General features: G+C 49.2%; 1 protein-coding gene across 1 annotated transcript; it reads left to right on the top strand.

Moving 5' to 3' along the window:
- Positions 1–9,406: 9,406 nt before the first annotated feature.
- KRT4 (keratin 4) lies at positions 9,407–15,716 on the top strand. The gene is made up of 9 exons (XM_030321490.1): positions 9,407–9,874; positions 11,667–11,881; positions 12,834–12,894; positions 13,284–13,379; positions 13,897–14,061; positions 14,306–14,431; positions 14,850–15,070; positions 15,323–15,357; positions 15,466–15,716. The coding sequence occupies exons 1-9, from the start codon at positions 9,413–9,415 to the stop codon at positions 15,651–15,653; spliced, it is 1,569 nt and encodes a 522-aa protein (XP_030177350.1). The 5' UTR covers positions 9,407–9,412; the 3' UTR covers positions 15,654–15,716.
- The last annotated feature ends 1,219 nt before the right edge of the window (positions 15,717–16,935 follow it).

Raw genomic sequence — 16,935 nt, 5'->3', positions numbered from 1 at the left:
ATCCTGCTTCAGGTTCTGCCTCTGTTCTCTCTGCCCCTCCCCTGCTCATGCTCTGTCTCTCTTTCTACCTCAAAAACAAATAAACCTTAAAAAACTAAAAAAATATATAATGTAAGATAAAAATCATATGATCATCTCAATGAATGTAGGAAAAGCTTTTGAAAAAACTCAACACCCATTCATAGTAAAAACTGTCAGCAAACAGGGCCACATATAACAAGCCCACAGGTAGCATCATACTCAATGGTGAATAATTAAAAGTTTTTCTTCTTGGATCAGGATCAACACAAGGGTGCCCTCTCTTACCATTCCTATTCAACAGAGTACTAGAAGTCCTAGCCTGAGACATCAGGCAACAAAAAGAAATAGAAGCTGTCAGAATTGGAAAAGGAAGAAGTAAAATGGTCTCTCTTTGCAGATGACATGGTTTTATATATAGAAAATCTTAAAGACTCCACCAAATAACCATTAGATCTAATCAATGCATTCAGTAAAGTTGCAGGGCACAAAATCAACATACAAAAGTCAGTAGTGTTTCTACACACTAATGATGAATTATCTGAAAGAGAAATTATGAAAATGATCTCACTTACAATAGCATCAAAACCAATAAAATACTTAGGAAGAAACTTAAGCAAGGCAGTGACAGATCTGTACACTGGAAGCTGTAAGACATTGATGAAAGAAATTGGATAAGACATAAATACATGGAAAGATATCTGTGTTCATGGATTGGAAGAATTTAATATTGTTAGAATGTCCATACTACTCAAAGCCATCTATAGATTCAATACAATCCCTATCAAGATTCCAATAGTAATTTTTTTTTTTTTACGAAAGTAAAAAAAACAGTCATAAAATTTGTATGGAACTACAAAGGAGTGCAAATAGTCAAAGCAATCCTGAGAAAGAAGACCAAAGCTGGAGGCATCACACTTCCTGATCTCAAAGTATACTATGAAGTTATAGTAATTAAAACAGTATGGCACCAGTGTAAAAACAGACTCAGAGACCAATAGAACAGAATCAAGAGCCCAGAAATAAACCCATTTATGCATATACAGTCAACTAATATTGATAAGGGAGCCAAGAATACTCAATGGAGAAAAGACATTATCTTCAATAAATAGTGCTGGGGGAATTGGGTATTCACATAAAAGAATAAAACTATCTCATAGCACCCACAAAAGTGAATTCTTTAATGGATTAAAAACTTAAAGGTAAGACCCGAAACCATAAAACCATAAAACTCCTAGAAGGAAAAACAGGGAAAAAGCCTCTTGACAGGGTCTTGGCAATGATGTTTTGTGGGTTTGACACGTAAAGCATAAACAACAAAATAAAAAATAAACAAGTGGGACTCTATCAAACTAAAAGCTTCCACACAGCAAAAGAAACAATCAACAAAATGAGAAGGCCACCATGGATTGGGAAAAAATATTTGCAAATCACATATACGATCCAAATTATATAAATAACCTTTACAACTCAAAAGCAAAAAAATCCAAATAACCCAATTAAAAAATGGCCAGAGGACCTGAATAGACATTTTCCCAAAGAGGAAATTAAAATAGTCCACAGGTACATGAAAAGATGTTCAATGTCCCTTATCTTCAGGGAAATGCAAAGCAAAACAACAATGAGATATCACCTCCCACCTGTTTGAATGGCCCCCATCACAAAGGCAAGAGATACAAATGTGGGCGAGGATGTGGAGGATAAGGGAAACCTCGTGCACTGTTGATGAGAATGTAGATTGGTGCAGCCACTATGGAAAACAGTGCGTAGTGTCCTCAAAAAATGAAAAATAGAACTCTCCAGATGATCTCGTAATTCCACTCCTGGGAATATATTTGAAGGAAACAAAATCACTATGTGGAAGAGATCTCTGCACTCCATGTTCATTGCAGCATTATTTTTTTTAAGTAAATGTTTATTTATTTTTGAGAGAGAGGGAGAGAGAGAGAGAGCGCATGGGAAGGGCAGAGAGAGAGGGAGACGAGAATCCCAAGCAGGGGAGGCTATTAAGGCTCAGGGAAACTAACTCTCACACCAGCAGCCATATGGCTGGTTAGTGGCTTCTAGGGCTGCTGATATCAAGCCGTATGTCCCTTTCCTGTGAGGCTATCTCTGTCCCACCCCTGCTTCCCTCTCTCTCCAAATCTTCTCGTCCTTCCCCTATCGTGGCTCTCAGAGTCACCCCTTTCCCTCTTCATCTCCACAGCTCCCTACTCTGAGCTTGGACCTCACTCCTCAATCTACACCCAACTGGTCTATGCCCTCCACCCCCCCAAACCTTACTACCAAATCAGGAGAGTGGCCTCCTGTGTTGAGGCTATCATTGTATCCACCCCATCCCGGACAACCTTAGACCTCCTGACGATTCATCTGAACCCCTCTTGGTGGATGTCCCCTGTACTCTGAGCCTGGTCACCCCATCCTCCTTGGAAGAGCCCAGACATGTCCCATGAAAGCTTCCTCTAGGGTTACGGGAAGGTCTGCGGATGGGCTGTGAGCCAAACCCTAAACCACAGCTTAGGAACACAAAGACTTAGTGCTCGGCAAAACCAGTTCCACCTTACCAAACTGGGTGGTCTCCAGCTTGGGAAGACAGTCACACTTTCAGAGTGATGTTTCTCGTTGCAGGGGTGGACCGTAGGCCACCCCTGATGTCCAGCGCCTTCTAGGAATAACAGCTACTGTCCCCTGAGTGCTTACTGTGTGCTGGAGCCACTGTCAACGCTCTAGCTGATCCACTCCCAACAGCCTCTGATAGAAGTACTGTTATCATCCTGATCTTGCAGATGAGGAAGCTGAGGCACCGAATGGCTAAGTAACTTGTCTAAGGGCACTCAGCCAGTAAGTAGCAGAGCTGGGCATGGAACCTAAACAATCTGATTCCAAACCCCAAGTTCTTAACAGCTGGGTTATGCTGCTTTTACGGAGAAAGATACAGAGGACAGGATGCCGAAGCTGGAAGGGGACTTTGGATGCGATCCAGTCCAAACTTTTGATTTTATATGTAAGAAAACTAGGGTTGAGAGCTGGGAGGACTTGCTAATGGTTGAATAGAACAAGCAAACAGTTTTACTGAAATTATATTTACAGCTTAAAAACTCGAGATATTTGGGTTATCATGCAATAAAGCACAAGGATTCTATCACTTGTCCGGAAGGTCCACTAACAACAACGTGTTCCTTAGAAATACTTGTTGAAGGCTGGGAATGACCAGCACACAGGGGTTCCCACACAGAGCTCCTGGAGCCTGAAGACCCCAGGGACCGCTTGGGGTGGGAGTGGGGTGGGGTGGAGGCTAGCCCGTGAGAAACCCACACTTCCCTTCTCCTAACAGCAGTCGGTCAGAGTATGTCTCCTTTTGTCTGTTTTACAAGTGGGGCTATGCAAGTCTTGGATGGCAAGAATGGTTTTGCCATCCATATGTGTCAGGTCGTCCCTGCTTGCACGTGCCCAGGGTGGGAAAACCTCCCCTCCCCCATTCTAGGAGTCCTCACCTCTCACTGTTCTTCCTGGCCCCTTCCTTGAATGCCGACTGCTCCTTTCCTACCAAGTCTCTGATCCCCAAGTTGACTCTGGCTGCCCGAAGGGTGACTCAGGCCTGTGTGCAGCTGAGGTCCAGTGACAGTGACTGCAGGCACAAGGGCACGGATCGGCCAGGGAGGGCGGGGGTACTTTCTCACAGCGCCAGCCAGCTTTGGGGCTGCGTGAACGACCTCGGGATCTCTGTAATCCCAGGCTGAATTCGAGTGCACACCTGCCTCACTCAGAAAGCCCTAAACAAACACACCCTCCTGCCCCTGCTCCACACCCCTGTCAGCGAGCCATCCTCTTTGTAAGTGTTCTCTTTTTTTTAAAAAAAAATTAAAGTTTATTGCTTATTTTTGAGAGAAAGAGAGAGAGAGAGAGAGAGAGCAAGTAGGGGAGGGAGGGGCAGGGAGAGAGGGAGACACAGAATCTGAAGCAGGCTCCAGGCTCTGAGCTGTCAGCACAAAGCCCGACGCGGGGCTCGAACCCACTGACCCTGGGATCATGACCCGAGCTGAAGTCGGTCGCTTCACCATGGTTAAGCGTCTGACTTCAGCTCGGGTCCTGATCTCCTGGCCCAACAACCTCTTTGATGAGAGTGGGAACAGTGGCTGGAGGACAAAGGGTCACCGAGGACAATAGCGGAAGCTGGGGGGTGGGATGGCAGCCAGCTTTTAGACTTCGCTGTCTGGTAGAGTCACCTTGCTGCACCTCCTGAGTCCAGCCTATGTGGGCAGCAGCCGTCTCTCCCTTTTCTAGGGAATGACCCTCATGTGTGCTTCTGTCACTCCAGGAAAAATCTGCCCCTGCAGACGGGAGGCATGTCTACCTTCGGTTTCCCATGTTACAGTTTGAGGGGCTTGTGAACTTCTGGCAATTCTGACTTAATAAAGGCACAGACTATGGCTATAGTCTAGAACTTTCTTCCTGTTTGGCTTGGGTTTATTGTAGGATGTGTAATTAAGTTAATTTGCTTTTAATGAAAAAAAATTAAACAATTTTTGTAGGTGCATACCTTATTTTTTTAATGCTTCAGGTTTTTATTTAAATTCTAGTTAGTTAACATATAGGGTCATATTGGTTTCAGGAATAGAATTGAGTGATTCGTCACTTACATACAGCACCCAGTCACAAGTGCCCTCCTTAATGCCATCACCTACCTCGCCCACCCCCATCAACCTTCAGTTTATTCTCTGTATGTAAGAGTCTTTTATGGTTTGTCTCTCTCTCTCTTTTGTTTCTTTTCTCTATGTTCATCTGTTTTGTTTCTTAAATTCCACATTTGAGTGAAATCATATGGTATCTGTCTTTCTCTGACTGACTTATTTTGCTTAGCATAGTACCTTCCAGTTCCATCTGGGTTGTTGCCAATGGCAAGATTTCATTCTTTTTGATTGCGGAGTAATATTCCATTACACACACACACACACACACACACACACACACACACACCACATCTTCTTTATCCATCAGAATGGCTAACATGAACAACACAGGAAACAGCAGATGTGAAGAAAGGGGAACCCTCTTACACTGTTGGTGGGAATGCAAACTGGTGCAGCCACTCTGGAAAACAGCGTGGGGTTTTCTCAAGAAGTTAAAATAGAACCACCCTACTACCCAGCAATTGCACTATTCACCCAAAGGTTACGAAAATATGGATTCGAAGGGGGCACGCACCCTGATGTTTATACCCTGATGTTTGTCTACAGTAGCCAAATTATGGAAAAAGCCCAAATGTAATTACATTAATTTGGATCTGGTTAATTGAACGACACAGAATCGCTCCCTTGGGACAATGTCCTACCTAATTGGATACTTGCAAGGACGAGGTAATGTAAACAGAACAACCAATCATGTAACGAGAGAAAGGGCAGAAGGAGCAGAGACAGCTCTATAGAGCATGCTCGTTAAGGACCCTGTTGATGCCCTGTTGGATTATAAACTATGGTTCTGTAGAAGTTGCTGTATGTTTGTTTTTCTTTTTTCCTGCAGGTATTGTGTGGGGCAGAGTCACTGATGTCAAGTGGTATAGAGGTTAAGGTCATTAGACTTTGCAGTTAGACGGATAGGACTGGTTTCCGACTGCCATCACTTCCTAGCTGTGTGACCTCAGGCAAGTTGCATAACCTCTCTGAGCCTCAAATGCCTGCAGCCCTAAACTGAGCATAGCAACACCTCTTTTACAGGGTTGTTGTAAGGAATGGAACTGTTATCAGAAAAGCATCCAGTGTCCCGCACATAATGGCAACTGTAAATGACAGTCCCTTCTACCTGGAAAGCACTAAGCCCTTTCCTTTGTTTTATTTTTTGTCTCAGGGTGGTGTGTGCGTTAGCATTAGCTTCATGAGCAGTACCTCAACTGAGAAGCACCCACAGGCACAAAATAAGTTGAATGTTATATATCATCTCGCCCCAAATCCCTTCCATCCCCACTTGCGTTCTCTTCTAGGCTCTGGGCACGAGTGGACACAACTCCAGGTGCAACACCACATCATTTTCTCCTAGCATGGGAGTGTCACAGTCACAGACGACAAGGCACAATGGACATCTCAGGAGCCTCCTTGGGGCTTCACCTCTGCAGATATAAACCTTCCTCCTAGCCAGGAAGGTTCTCGTCAACCGTTCAGGGGCAAGAGGATGGAGCTGTGAGTGGGAGGTGTGGAGACCCAGGTGAGGCAGCCGGGGTCTGAGCTCAGGCTGCAATCCTGGTGGCCTTCCTGTCTCCTCTCAGGGCAGGACAGCCGAGCATCAGACCTCAGCTCCACAAAGGGGGTGGCGCCAGATCTCTGCTCCTATAGCTGCAGCCCCAGACACCTGGAGTAGCTCTGCCTTCCTACCCAGCCATGCCCATACCTGCGGTCAGGGTGGAGGGCAGTAGACCCTGGGATACCAGTGCCCTCAGAGCCCCCTTGACCTGAATGGTCGGGTCAGCCAGGTTTGTTCAGGTGACCAATTCTGGACTGGCTGCTGTAGAAATTAGACAAGCGGCTTCACGCTGGGCAGGGTGATATGGTGAGAGGCCAGGGGCACCGAGCCTCTGGGATGAGACTGATGCGGGTTCCAGTCCTGGCTCCACCACGTGCTACTGCGTGACCTTGCGGAGACCCTTTAGGAAGACAGAATGGTGCCCTGTGTGCAAAGCACTCAGCACAGGGAGGGCACGAAGCTGGCGTTCAATAAATACTCATGGAAGGAGGGAGTGAAGTGTCAGCGGCATCCCTTGTAGGAAGTGGTCCTCGCTCTAGGGTGCTCACTTACTCGAGGGGGATGGACTACCCAGTGGGTTTTCTTCCGTGGACCTTCCATGGAGCCTGGGAGCCTCCTGTCTTCACGGCCACGGCTCCTCCACCCCCCTTCCACCTGAACCCTGACAGGTGGAGCTCCGCAGAGGCTGAGGTAGGTGGGACTGGGGGGGGGGTGTTACAGATCAGAAGGAGAGAGGGGATGGGGGAGGGGAGGGGGAGAGGAGAGAGCCCCCCGCCAGTCCATTCTTCCGTGCAGCCCCGTCCCTGGGAACTGGACCCACCGCCTCCTTCTTTGCACCCCACGGGCCCTGCCCTTTCTCTCTGCAGGGAGGGAGCTGTTCATTTCTGCCGTGGCCAGCTTTCCGTAGGTCATGGTCAGCTCCGGCCTGTGGGAATTACCCAGGCCCCAATCACTGCTGTGCCTCAGATTTGCAACGGCAGTCTCATCAGGGCTTTAGAAGAGGAGGAGGACCACAGATTTGTCTAATTTCTCATCTTAAGTGGCAATGGCAAGGTCTGGGCCGGGTAGGAATGAATGTCCACTGACCTACTATGTGCCAGGCCCCGTAGGTACGTAAGAGGCAGGTGTCGAGTTTCTAGATGAGAAGATGGTTTGAATGCATTCAGCTAAAGTGAGATAAGTCATACAGAGAAAGACAGATACCATATGTTTTCACTCTTTTTTTTTTTTAATTTTTTTTTTTTTCAACGTTTATTTATTTTTGGGACAGAGAGAGACAGAGCATGAACGGGGGAGGGGCAGAGAGAGAGGGAGACACAGAATCGGAAGCAGGCTCCAGGCTCTGAGCCATCAGCCCAGAGCCTGACGCGGGGCTCGAACTCACGGACCGCGAGATCGTGACCTGGCTGAAGTCGGACGCTTAACCGACTGCGCCACCCAGGCGCCCCATATATGTTTTCACTCTTATGTGGATCCTGAGAAACTTAACAGAAGGCCATGGGGGAGGGGAAGGAAAAAAAAAGAGAGGGAGGGAGCCAAACCATAAGAGACTCTTAAAAACTGAGAATAAACTGAGGGTTGTTGGGGGGGGGGTGGGAGGGAGGGGAAAGTGGGTGATGGGCATTGAGGAGGGCACCTTTTGGGATGAGCACTGGGTGTGGTATGGAAACCAATTTGCCAATAAATTTCACATTAAAAAAATAAATAAAAATAAAAAAAAAAACAATGAATGCATTCAGCTAGTTAGTGGCACCAGGTGGGATTTGAACACAGATCCATGTCACTTAGTGGGGAAGAGTTTAAGTTAGGGCTTAAAAACTAGGATTTTGCACTTATTTTCACTCATTTATTTCTGTTTATTTATTTTTGAGAGAGAGAGAGAGAGAGACAGAGTGCAAGCAGGGGAGGGACAGAGAAAGAGAGGGAGACACAGAATCCGAAGCAGGCTCCAGGCTCTGAGCTGTCAGCACAGAGCCCCCGACATGGGGCTTCAACCCTTGAACCATAAGATCATGACCTGAGCGGATGTCGGACGCTTAACTCAGGCACCCAGATGCCCCTGGGATTTTGTGTTAAAAACATTGCTCTGAGAAGGGGCTCACGGGCTTCACTGTTCTGCTAAAGGGGTCCTCAGCACCAAAAGAGTTACAAACTCCTGCCCCGAATGCGGGGGTCATTACAGGCAAACAGAACATGCCCTGTCCCGGTGGAGTGGAGGGAACAGCTGGGCAGCAAACGGAGCAGTGGGGCACACGCCGTAGGGATGGGACCCAGGCTGGAGAGCACTGATCTAGAACCCCACAAACACAGACACGAACAGAGGCCAGAGAAGGAACCTGAGTCTTGAGGGCCAGAGACAGAGTTCTGTCTCCTCAGTCCCCAGCTCCATGCCTGGCACATAGTAGGGTCTCGACAACCGTGTCAAGTTGAGGTGAGTCTTGATCTAGGTTTGGAAGGCCATAAGGCTGGAATACGGGTTTCTCCTTTTGTGTGTGCACGTGGGCCCCAAGTGTGCGTGGAGGAATAATAATGAGGAGAATAAACATGGGGGCAGCTTCTGACGGTGTACGATTATCATCTCGTTGCATCTTGAGAGGAGCTGCAGGTAAATGTATTATTTCCAACTTCCGGGGGAAGCATCTGAGCCCAGGGCAGTGACTCGCTCCAGGTTTGCGGAGCAGGGGAGGGCGGGCCCTGCACTTGAACCCAGGCCCTCGGTTTCCAAAATCTGTGGAATGAGAGAATGGGCAATGGGCCATCTTGTGTGGAGCCGGGGGGGAGCCCCTGAGAGGCTGTTGAGATGGAAGGGGCAGTGGGTGGGGGCCCCTAAGGGCTGGGTCCAGGCAGGGGCCTGTGATTCAGGAGGCCCTGGGGCACCGGTTCAGGTTCTCCTGGAGGGGAGTGTGTTGGGATCCTGTAACCTGTGCCCTCCGAATGACATCTGTAGGTGTGTTTAGTGACATACTCAGCAGGTACGGGAAGGATGGGCCTGTGCCAAAGGCCAAGCCCAGAGATGTTTCAGATTTTTCCCTTTATGCCCCTGCAACCAAGCCCTGCTGCTTCAGCACATATAAGAGACCCAGGCTGGGGCTGCAGCATTCACGGGCCTGGCCCCTCGAGTTTCTCTGAGAAAGCCAAGCTCGCTCTCCTCTCCGCAACCATGATCTCCAGACAGCAGTGCGTCCGAGGCGGGTCCCAGGGCTTTAGCTGTGTCTCGGCTGTCGTCGGTGGGGGCAAGAGGCCTGCCTTCAGCTCAGTCTCCACGTCTGGGGGCACGGGCCGCTGCTCCTCTGGGGGCTTCGGCAGCAGGAGCCTCTACAATCTCGGGGGGAGAAAGAGCATCGCCATCAGCATGGCCGGGTCCCGGCAAGGCGCTGGCTTCGGGGCTGCTGGAGGTTTTGGCGTTGGCAACTTTGGTAGTGGATTTGGGGGTTCTTTTGGTGGACGGGGTGGTCCTGGCTTCCCCGTCTGCCCTGCTGGGGGGATTCAGGAGGTCACCATCAACCAGAGCCTGCTGACTCCACTCCACGTGGAGATCGACCCCGAGATCCAGAAGGTCCGGACTGAGGAGCGGGAGCAGATCAAGACCCTCAACAACAAGTTCGCGTCTTTCATCGACAAGGTGAGCCGCCCCTTTGGCCAGACACGGTGCTAGAAACCAGGGGTCCTGTGTCCTGGGCTTCCAGACCTGAGCCTGCCACAGCGTTGGGAACCACTGAACTTCTCTGGGCCTCTGTTTTCTAGCCGTTAAAGGGGGCTCATTCTTCCAAGTCTTCCTCTTTTGTCCATGGGGGTGGGAAGACAGGCTACTCAGAGCAATGCAGTGTTGGGAGTCTTCTTAGACGTGCTCTGTGACACTGGGCAAATTGCTCAACTTTGCTGAGTCCAGGCATCCCTGTTATACGGTTTCCCTGGGTGCATTGTTTCCCTGCTGTTTTCTCAGGTTTGGTTTTGGAAGTAACGTGGCTAATAATCTAATGATTAGCCAAAATTAATTATAGTTAATATAAGAATTTAACTATTGGCACTTTTGTTGTGGGAGCAGAAGAAAACCACGCTGGTTTCCCAAAGGCAAAAGGGACCAATGGGACCCTGGAGAGTCATCTTCTTCATCCTCCTGACTCTGGGCAGACTTGCTCATTTCTGGGTCTGTTAGAGAGGAGGGGTTGGGTCTCTCCTTTTCTCTTTGTACTTTAACTTCCTTTTCCATGCAGGGTCTAGAGATTCAAGTCCTTTTTTTTTTTTTTTTTAGATTTATTTATTTTTGAGAGAGAGAGAGAGAGAGACAGAATGTGAGTCGGGGAGAGGTAGGGAGAGACGGAGACACAGAATGCCGAGCTGTCAGTACAGAGCCCGATGCGGGGCTCGATCTCATGAACCGCGAGGTCACCACCTGAGCCAAAGTTGGATGCTCAACCGACTGAGCCACCCAGGCACCCCTAGAGATTCACGTCCTTGAAGCTCAGTTACAGCCAAGTATGATGGATGATAGCAAGCAGATAAGCCCAGATTTCTAAGTCATCTGAAGATTAATGATTTAGTGGATGAGTGTAGTACATTTAGTCAAGGGTGCCTTGATTGTCTGTGCATCGAAATCTCAATCCTCTTAGAACGTACAGGGCAAGAATGAACAATCTTGGAGTAGACTGAGTGGGAACGTTTTCTCTTCTTACTAGTTGGATAAGCCGTCAGTAGCTTAAAGAGGCTTTATGGTGACTCTAGGACACACAGATATAAAAGCAAGGCCCAGAGTTCGGTGCTTCCTTGTCTCATCTCCCCTCATCGCATCTTGTGGGTTCAGACTGTGATCAGTCACCCTTACCTGCTTTTCTTTCAGCTCTGAAGCACATACAGTGGGAATATTGTGCCAAACTGCTACCTTGGCTTATCTTGTTGGATCTCTTCGTAGAGAGAGGGAAGGTTCAGGGAAGTCCCCTTGGAGAGTGAGCCTGGCCGAGACTGGGAATGTGTCTAGGGCCTTGGTGCTAACTATTGATACTCAGTTGTGCACAGGTTTAAAGAGACACCTCAGGCCCATTTATTCCAAAAATCTTCAGCGAATTTATCGTGCCTTTGCCTTGGGTCAGCATCACTTTGAATGCCAGAGTTCCCAGACTGTGGTTTTATCTCCTAGTTTTGTTTATTTTATTATTGCATAGAAGTTCAATGTTCTTCTCAGCAAGTTGCCTCAGGGCCTCTGGGTCCCTGTGGTCAGGAAGTGGTGCCTGCAACACATGCGTTCCATTGTTGCCATGGAGCAGGGCCGCCATGTTGACCCCAATGGATGGTGCCTGGAGTTGTGACACGGTGGCCCTACTTGTATGGCTTTTGGGTCACCTGGGTGGCTGTGGCCAATCCTCCTGCCAAAGCTTCATTCAGGCCCTCATGGGCTGGCCGGTGCCTTTTTAACACAGGTGCGGTTCTTAGAGCAACAGAATAAGGTCCTGGAGACCAAGTGGAACCTCCTCCAGCAGCAGACGACCACTACATCCAGCAAAAACCTTGAGCCCCTCTTTGAGGCCTACATCAGTGTCCTGAGGAAGCAGCTGGATACCTTGGCCAATGACAAAGGACGGCTGCAGTCTGAGCTGAAGTCCACGCAGGACAGCGTGGAGGACTTCAAGACCAAGTATGTGTGGAGCACGGAGGGACACCGCCTGCCAATATCTGCCCAGCCACACCCCAGGGTCCCTGGGTTCCAGTCCAGTCATTTAGAATCTCAGCCTCTGAAGAGATCCCAAAAGCGTCAGGAAGGTTTTGTAGTTTGTTCCCCTGCATCCACATGGTCCCATTAAAAAATGGTGTGAGGCCTTGTTGCCCCAAATAGAAAATGAGTGATGCATTTGGGGAATTGGGCTTGCTGCATACAAACAAGATCAGAAACTGCACAGATGAAAAGTAGTAGGACATGGTCAGAAGAATACAGGTTGTAGAGACAGACAGACCTTGTTTGAATACTGATTCCTCCACTTACTAGCTGTGTGATCTTGGGTAACTTGCTTAACCTCTCTGAGCCTTAGTTTTCTTCATCTTTAAAATAGGCTAATAATCCTACCTTTTAGCTTTTGAGAATTAAATGAAATTAAATAAGATCGAGAAAAGAGGTAGCATAGCAATGGACATAACATGAACATTTAATGCAGTACCTCTTACTATACTTACTATGGTGTAGACCTGAGAAAATACTGATCCGCTGTCTCCATTCGCTCTCGCACCAAACAAAGAGAGCTGGAGCACTGGCAGCATTCCTGAGAATTTAATCCACCAAAGGGTCAGCCCTTCTATAAAGATAAAACCAACCAGACCATGCGGGGTTCTCCTCTTCACGCCTTATTTCTTGAAGACAGTCTTTATAAAGTTTGATTTTTCACTTCTCTGAATAAACCAGGGTCTAGACTGGTCTCTCATACATGGTAATTAACAAATGTAAGTTGAATGAGCATTTGCATGAAAACAGCAAAATGCAGCCAATTACTTGGATATTTCCAAAGAGTTAGATGTTTGAAAGCCAGCAGCAGAGATCGGGGAAACACTAGCTCACTGTGCGGCTTTTGTCTTTTCCTTCCCACCCCTCCCCCCAGGTATGAGGATGAGATCAGTAAGCGGACGACTGCCGAGAATGACTTTGTGGTCCTCAAGAAGGTAAGAGATGAAGGGTGGGAGGGGCTATGAGGGTATCCCTTCCCTCAAGAGTGGTCTTTGGCTGGAATCATGGGTTTGGTTCATCTCGGCCTCATCTTTACCCCACTTGGTACTCTCCAGATCTATGTGGTCAAAGGAGTGGGTAACTGCACCAGACCCTAAGGAACTGAAGTTGGGAATAAAAGCCCACTTGGATAAGTAGTTTCCATTTCTGCAGCTGGCTTTAGGGGCAGAGTATGTCAGACAATGAGTCCTTTGTCACCTCACCTGTACTGAGAAGACTTCCCTACATGCTTCTTTGTGTGTCATCTTTGTGTGTCACTTGACATTCGTTCCCTTGCCCCGCTTGTGATTTCTGTACCTTTGTCTCTTATCCCCCACTTCTGCAGGATGTGGACATCGCGTACATGACCAAGGTGGAGTTGGAGGCCAAGGTGGATGCTCTGAACGATGAGATCAACTTCTTGAGGGTCCTCTTTGCTGCGGTGAGGACTCCATCCCCGTCCATTCAAAGAAGGCAGTCCCTCATGTGTGAGGCTGCTGCAGGCATTCACAGTTCTTTGAAAGGACTCCAGCTCCCTTACTTGCTGAGGGCACTCCCAGCAAGGTCATGGGTAGAAAGAATTGAAGTGAGAGACTCAACTCGGAGGTTTTTGAAACCAGATGTGGTCTTAGGAGGAGTGATTAGATCCAAGATTGCATGGGATGGAATGTCTTGCTGTCCAGCGTTTCCCTGGTGAAATGAATCCATTCATTGATCACCTGCTTATGGTTCCCAGAGAGCAGCAAAGACCAGAAGCATTACTTTTTTTGTCTTGAAATGTCACCACCAATCACCTGATTTCCACATAAAAACTTACCACTCTCCCTACACATTGGGATGCCAACCCTACTTCCATCTGAGTCTGTGGCATGGCCATTTCCATCACCACAGTGGATTTCTGGTGTCAGAGATTAGGGAAGACTCTCTGGGGAAACTGACACGAGACATTTTCCCTGCAGGAGCTGTGCCAGATGCAGACTCATGTTTCAGACACGTCCGTGGTCCTGTCCATGGACAACAACCGGAACCTGGACCTGGACAGCATCATCGCTGAGGTCCGCGCCCAGTATGAGGAGATCGCCCAGAAGAGCAAGGCGGAGGCTGAGGCGCTGTACCAGACCAAGGTGGGTATTGGGGACCTCTCAGGAGCTGGGGGTGGTTTCTGGGACTCTGCTTTTGATGTTTGTGAGCAGGTGATCACCACTCAAGCCTGAGAGATGTCAGAGATGAACTCATGTCCCGGGCATCACTGGTCCTGGTCTAATTTGCGATTACATGATATTTTGTATTATCCTTGCCACCTATTCTTGCTGACTTCACTTGAGAGTAGACCCTACCCTTCATTCCCTGTGTTTTCCTGGATATTAGGTCCAACAGCTCCAGATCTCAGTTGACCAACATGGTGACAGCCTGAAGAACACCAAGAGTGAGATCTCAGAGCTCAACAGGATGATCCAGAGGCTGCGGGCTGAGATTGAGAATGTCAAGAAGCAGGTAAGTGTCACCACCTTCTAGCCATGGAACAGGGCCAGGGCAGGTGTCTCCATAGCAGACAAACAGATCTGGTAGCAGGCCAGGAGATCCTAAGCTTGTGTGCAGGGGATTTGTGACTCCTTATGTAAACCACACTCAGGTCTTCTTAGCAATGTTCTACTTAACCTGACATGACACCCTGGTAAATAAGGTTTCTTGGCTCTTTTTCATTGGTTTTTGCTCATCTTTATCTAATCAGTCTGGTAGGGATGTTGGCGGGCCCTGGTGGTAGTAAAGGAAATGTATGAATAGGACAGGTGGGGAGAAGGACAGAATCCTGACATCTTAGCCCAAGTGAAGCTGGCACAGCAGAGGGGCAGATGGAGAAGGCTTGACATTAGGGCACTGATGATTGCCTCTTCAATGCTGTTGTCTACAGTGCCAGACTCTGCAGGCATCCGTGGCTGATGCAGAGCAGCGTGGGGAGCTGGCCCTCAAAGATGCCTACAGCAAGCGCACAGAGCTGGAGGCCGCCCTGCAGAAGGCCAAGGAGGAGCTGGCCCGGATGCTGCGGGACTACCAGGAGCTCATGAGCGTGAAGCTGGCCCTGGACGTGGAGATCGCCACCTACCGCAAGCTGCTGGAGGGCGAGGAGTGCAGGTGGGATGGGCAAGGCAGAGAGGGAAGGTGAGGGACGGAGATATTCTGGAGCCTTGAGTTTGCACCTCTGCTGGGCCACCTGCTTCAGTGCTGCATGGGTGCGTTATGAAGCAGGGCAGTGTGGACAACAGGTTCACATTCAGACCTTCAACTTGGCTACATGAGGATGGGATATGTGTTTGAGACCCGCTCATTGAACGGAGCCTGGCTCCGGGCTCTGCTGTGACTCACTGCTCTTTCTCTCCCCCACAGAATGTCTGGAGAATGCCAGAGTGCCCTGAGCATCTGTAAGTACCTTCCACCCCTTCCATGGCCTTTTGTTCACCCCGGTTCGGGCGAGACCCCTGGGTGCCAGTGTTGTTGGAATAACCATACCCTTTGTGTCTCTCCTGCAGCTGTGGTTGGTGGTGGCGCTAGTGCTGGGACCATCGGCGGAGGATTAGGAAGCTGCTCTGGGTTTGGCCTGGGCAGTGGCTTTGGCTCTGGCTCCGGAAGTGGCTTTGGGTTTGGTGGCGGTGTCTGTGGCAGTTCTGGCAGCAAGATCATCTCTACCAGCACCATGATCAAGAGGTCCCACCGATAGAGGAGACAAGGTCCCTGCAGCCCTTGAGCCCAGCTGGGCCCAGCCCTGGTATCTCTGTGCTTCTTTCACCCCTGCCTCCACCCTCCCTCTCTGGGGCTCATCCTCCCAGTGTCACCTCAGTGTGGACTCTGCCCTCCTGGAGTTTGGTATCTTCCTCTCGATTTGGTCCTGGTTACCACCTGGAATGAAAGGGGTGTCAGCTGATTCTTCACCTCCTACAGGCAGAGGAGAACACAACCAGGGTCACGTATGTCCCCTCCCAGCCCGTGGCCCCAGATATCTCTCTACATCAGGACCAAACTCCTCTGTTAGTTGGCAGCAACCTGGCCTGCAAGGTCAGGACAGGAACCACTCAGGGTCCCATCCACCTCTTCTCCTCCCCTCTATCCATTTTGGGTGAATCTCTAATAAAACGCTTTTGTCATTCACTCTGAGTCATTGTCCTTGTTCCCTGGGGAGAAGTCTCCAGAATTCAGGTGGGAGCAAAGGAGGCTGGGGCCTGAGGGATATGTCTGCACAGATCAAGGTCATCATCTAATCTGGGGAAGACGTGCTGTGTGTGGAGTCTGAAGGCTGCTCCAGAACAGGGGCACAGACTCCCAACAACCAACAAGTACACAAAGATGGAAGACAATCAGAGCAGGTCCATCTCAGTGTGGAGGCTGCAGTGAGCCTGAAGGGAAGGGGTAGAGGAGAGGCAGTCAAGGGGTCTCCAATGAATATGGAATGAGAGGTTAGGGAGCTTATGGAGAGTTTATACTCAGTGTCTAGCAAGGCCTCCCAACTTTCATGAAACCCCACGCATGGGACTCAATCTAACTGGACCAGCAAGGGTTTCTGGAACTTCTTCCAAGAATCAACAAGATCCCGATTGCTGGATGGAGGGATGGAAGCATGTTGTTCTCGCAGAGCTTTCATGCCCTGCCCACTTTCCCATCTCAGGTGATTATGTCTAGGGTTATGTCCATACTGCTGTCCCTGAGTGGTGAGGACGTGGGGGATGGGAGGCAGTTCTGCTAGAGCGGTAGAAGGCGAGGCTGCCTGATTGGGCCAGCCCTGGAGAAATGAAGATGAGGAAATGAAGATGAGGTGAGGGCAGTGAGAGGTGGGGGTCTGGTTATAGCATTTGTGGACACCCTGTTTCTATATTGGACCAATTTCAAGCTATGCCGAGGAGCATAATTTTCCTGCACCGTTCCCCGTGTGGTCTGACCTAAATCCCTCCGACTGCAGATGCAGGAGGCACTCGTTCCCTTGGCCACTCAGTTGGAGCTTCCCACCC

Source organism: Lynx canadensis, chromosome B4 (genome assembly GCF_007474595.2).
Source record: "Lynx canadensis isolate LIC74 chromosome B4, mLynCan4.pri.v2, whole genome shotgun sequence".
Classification (NCBI taxonomy): domain Eukaryota; kingdom Metazoa; phylum Chordata; class Mammalia; order Carnivora; family Felidae; genus Lynx; species Lynx canadensis.
Note: the sequence above shows the minus strand (reverse complement) of the source record. Positions and strands in the feature narration are given on the sequence as shown.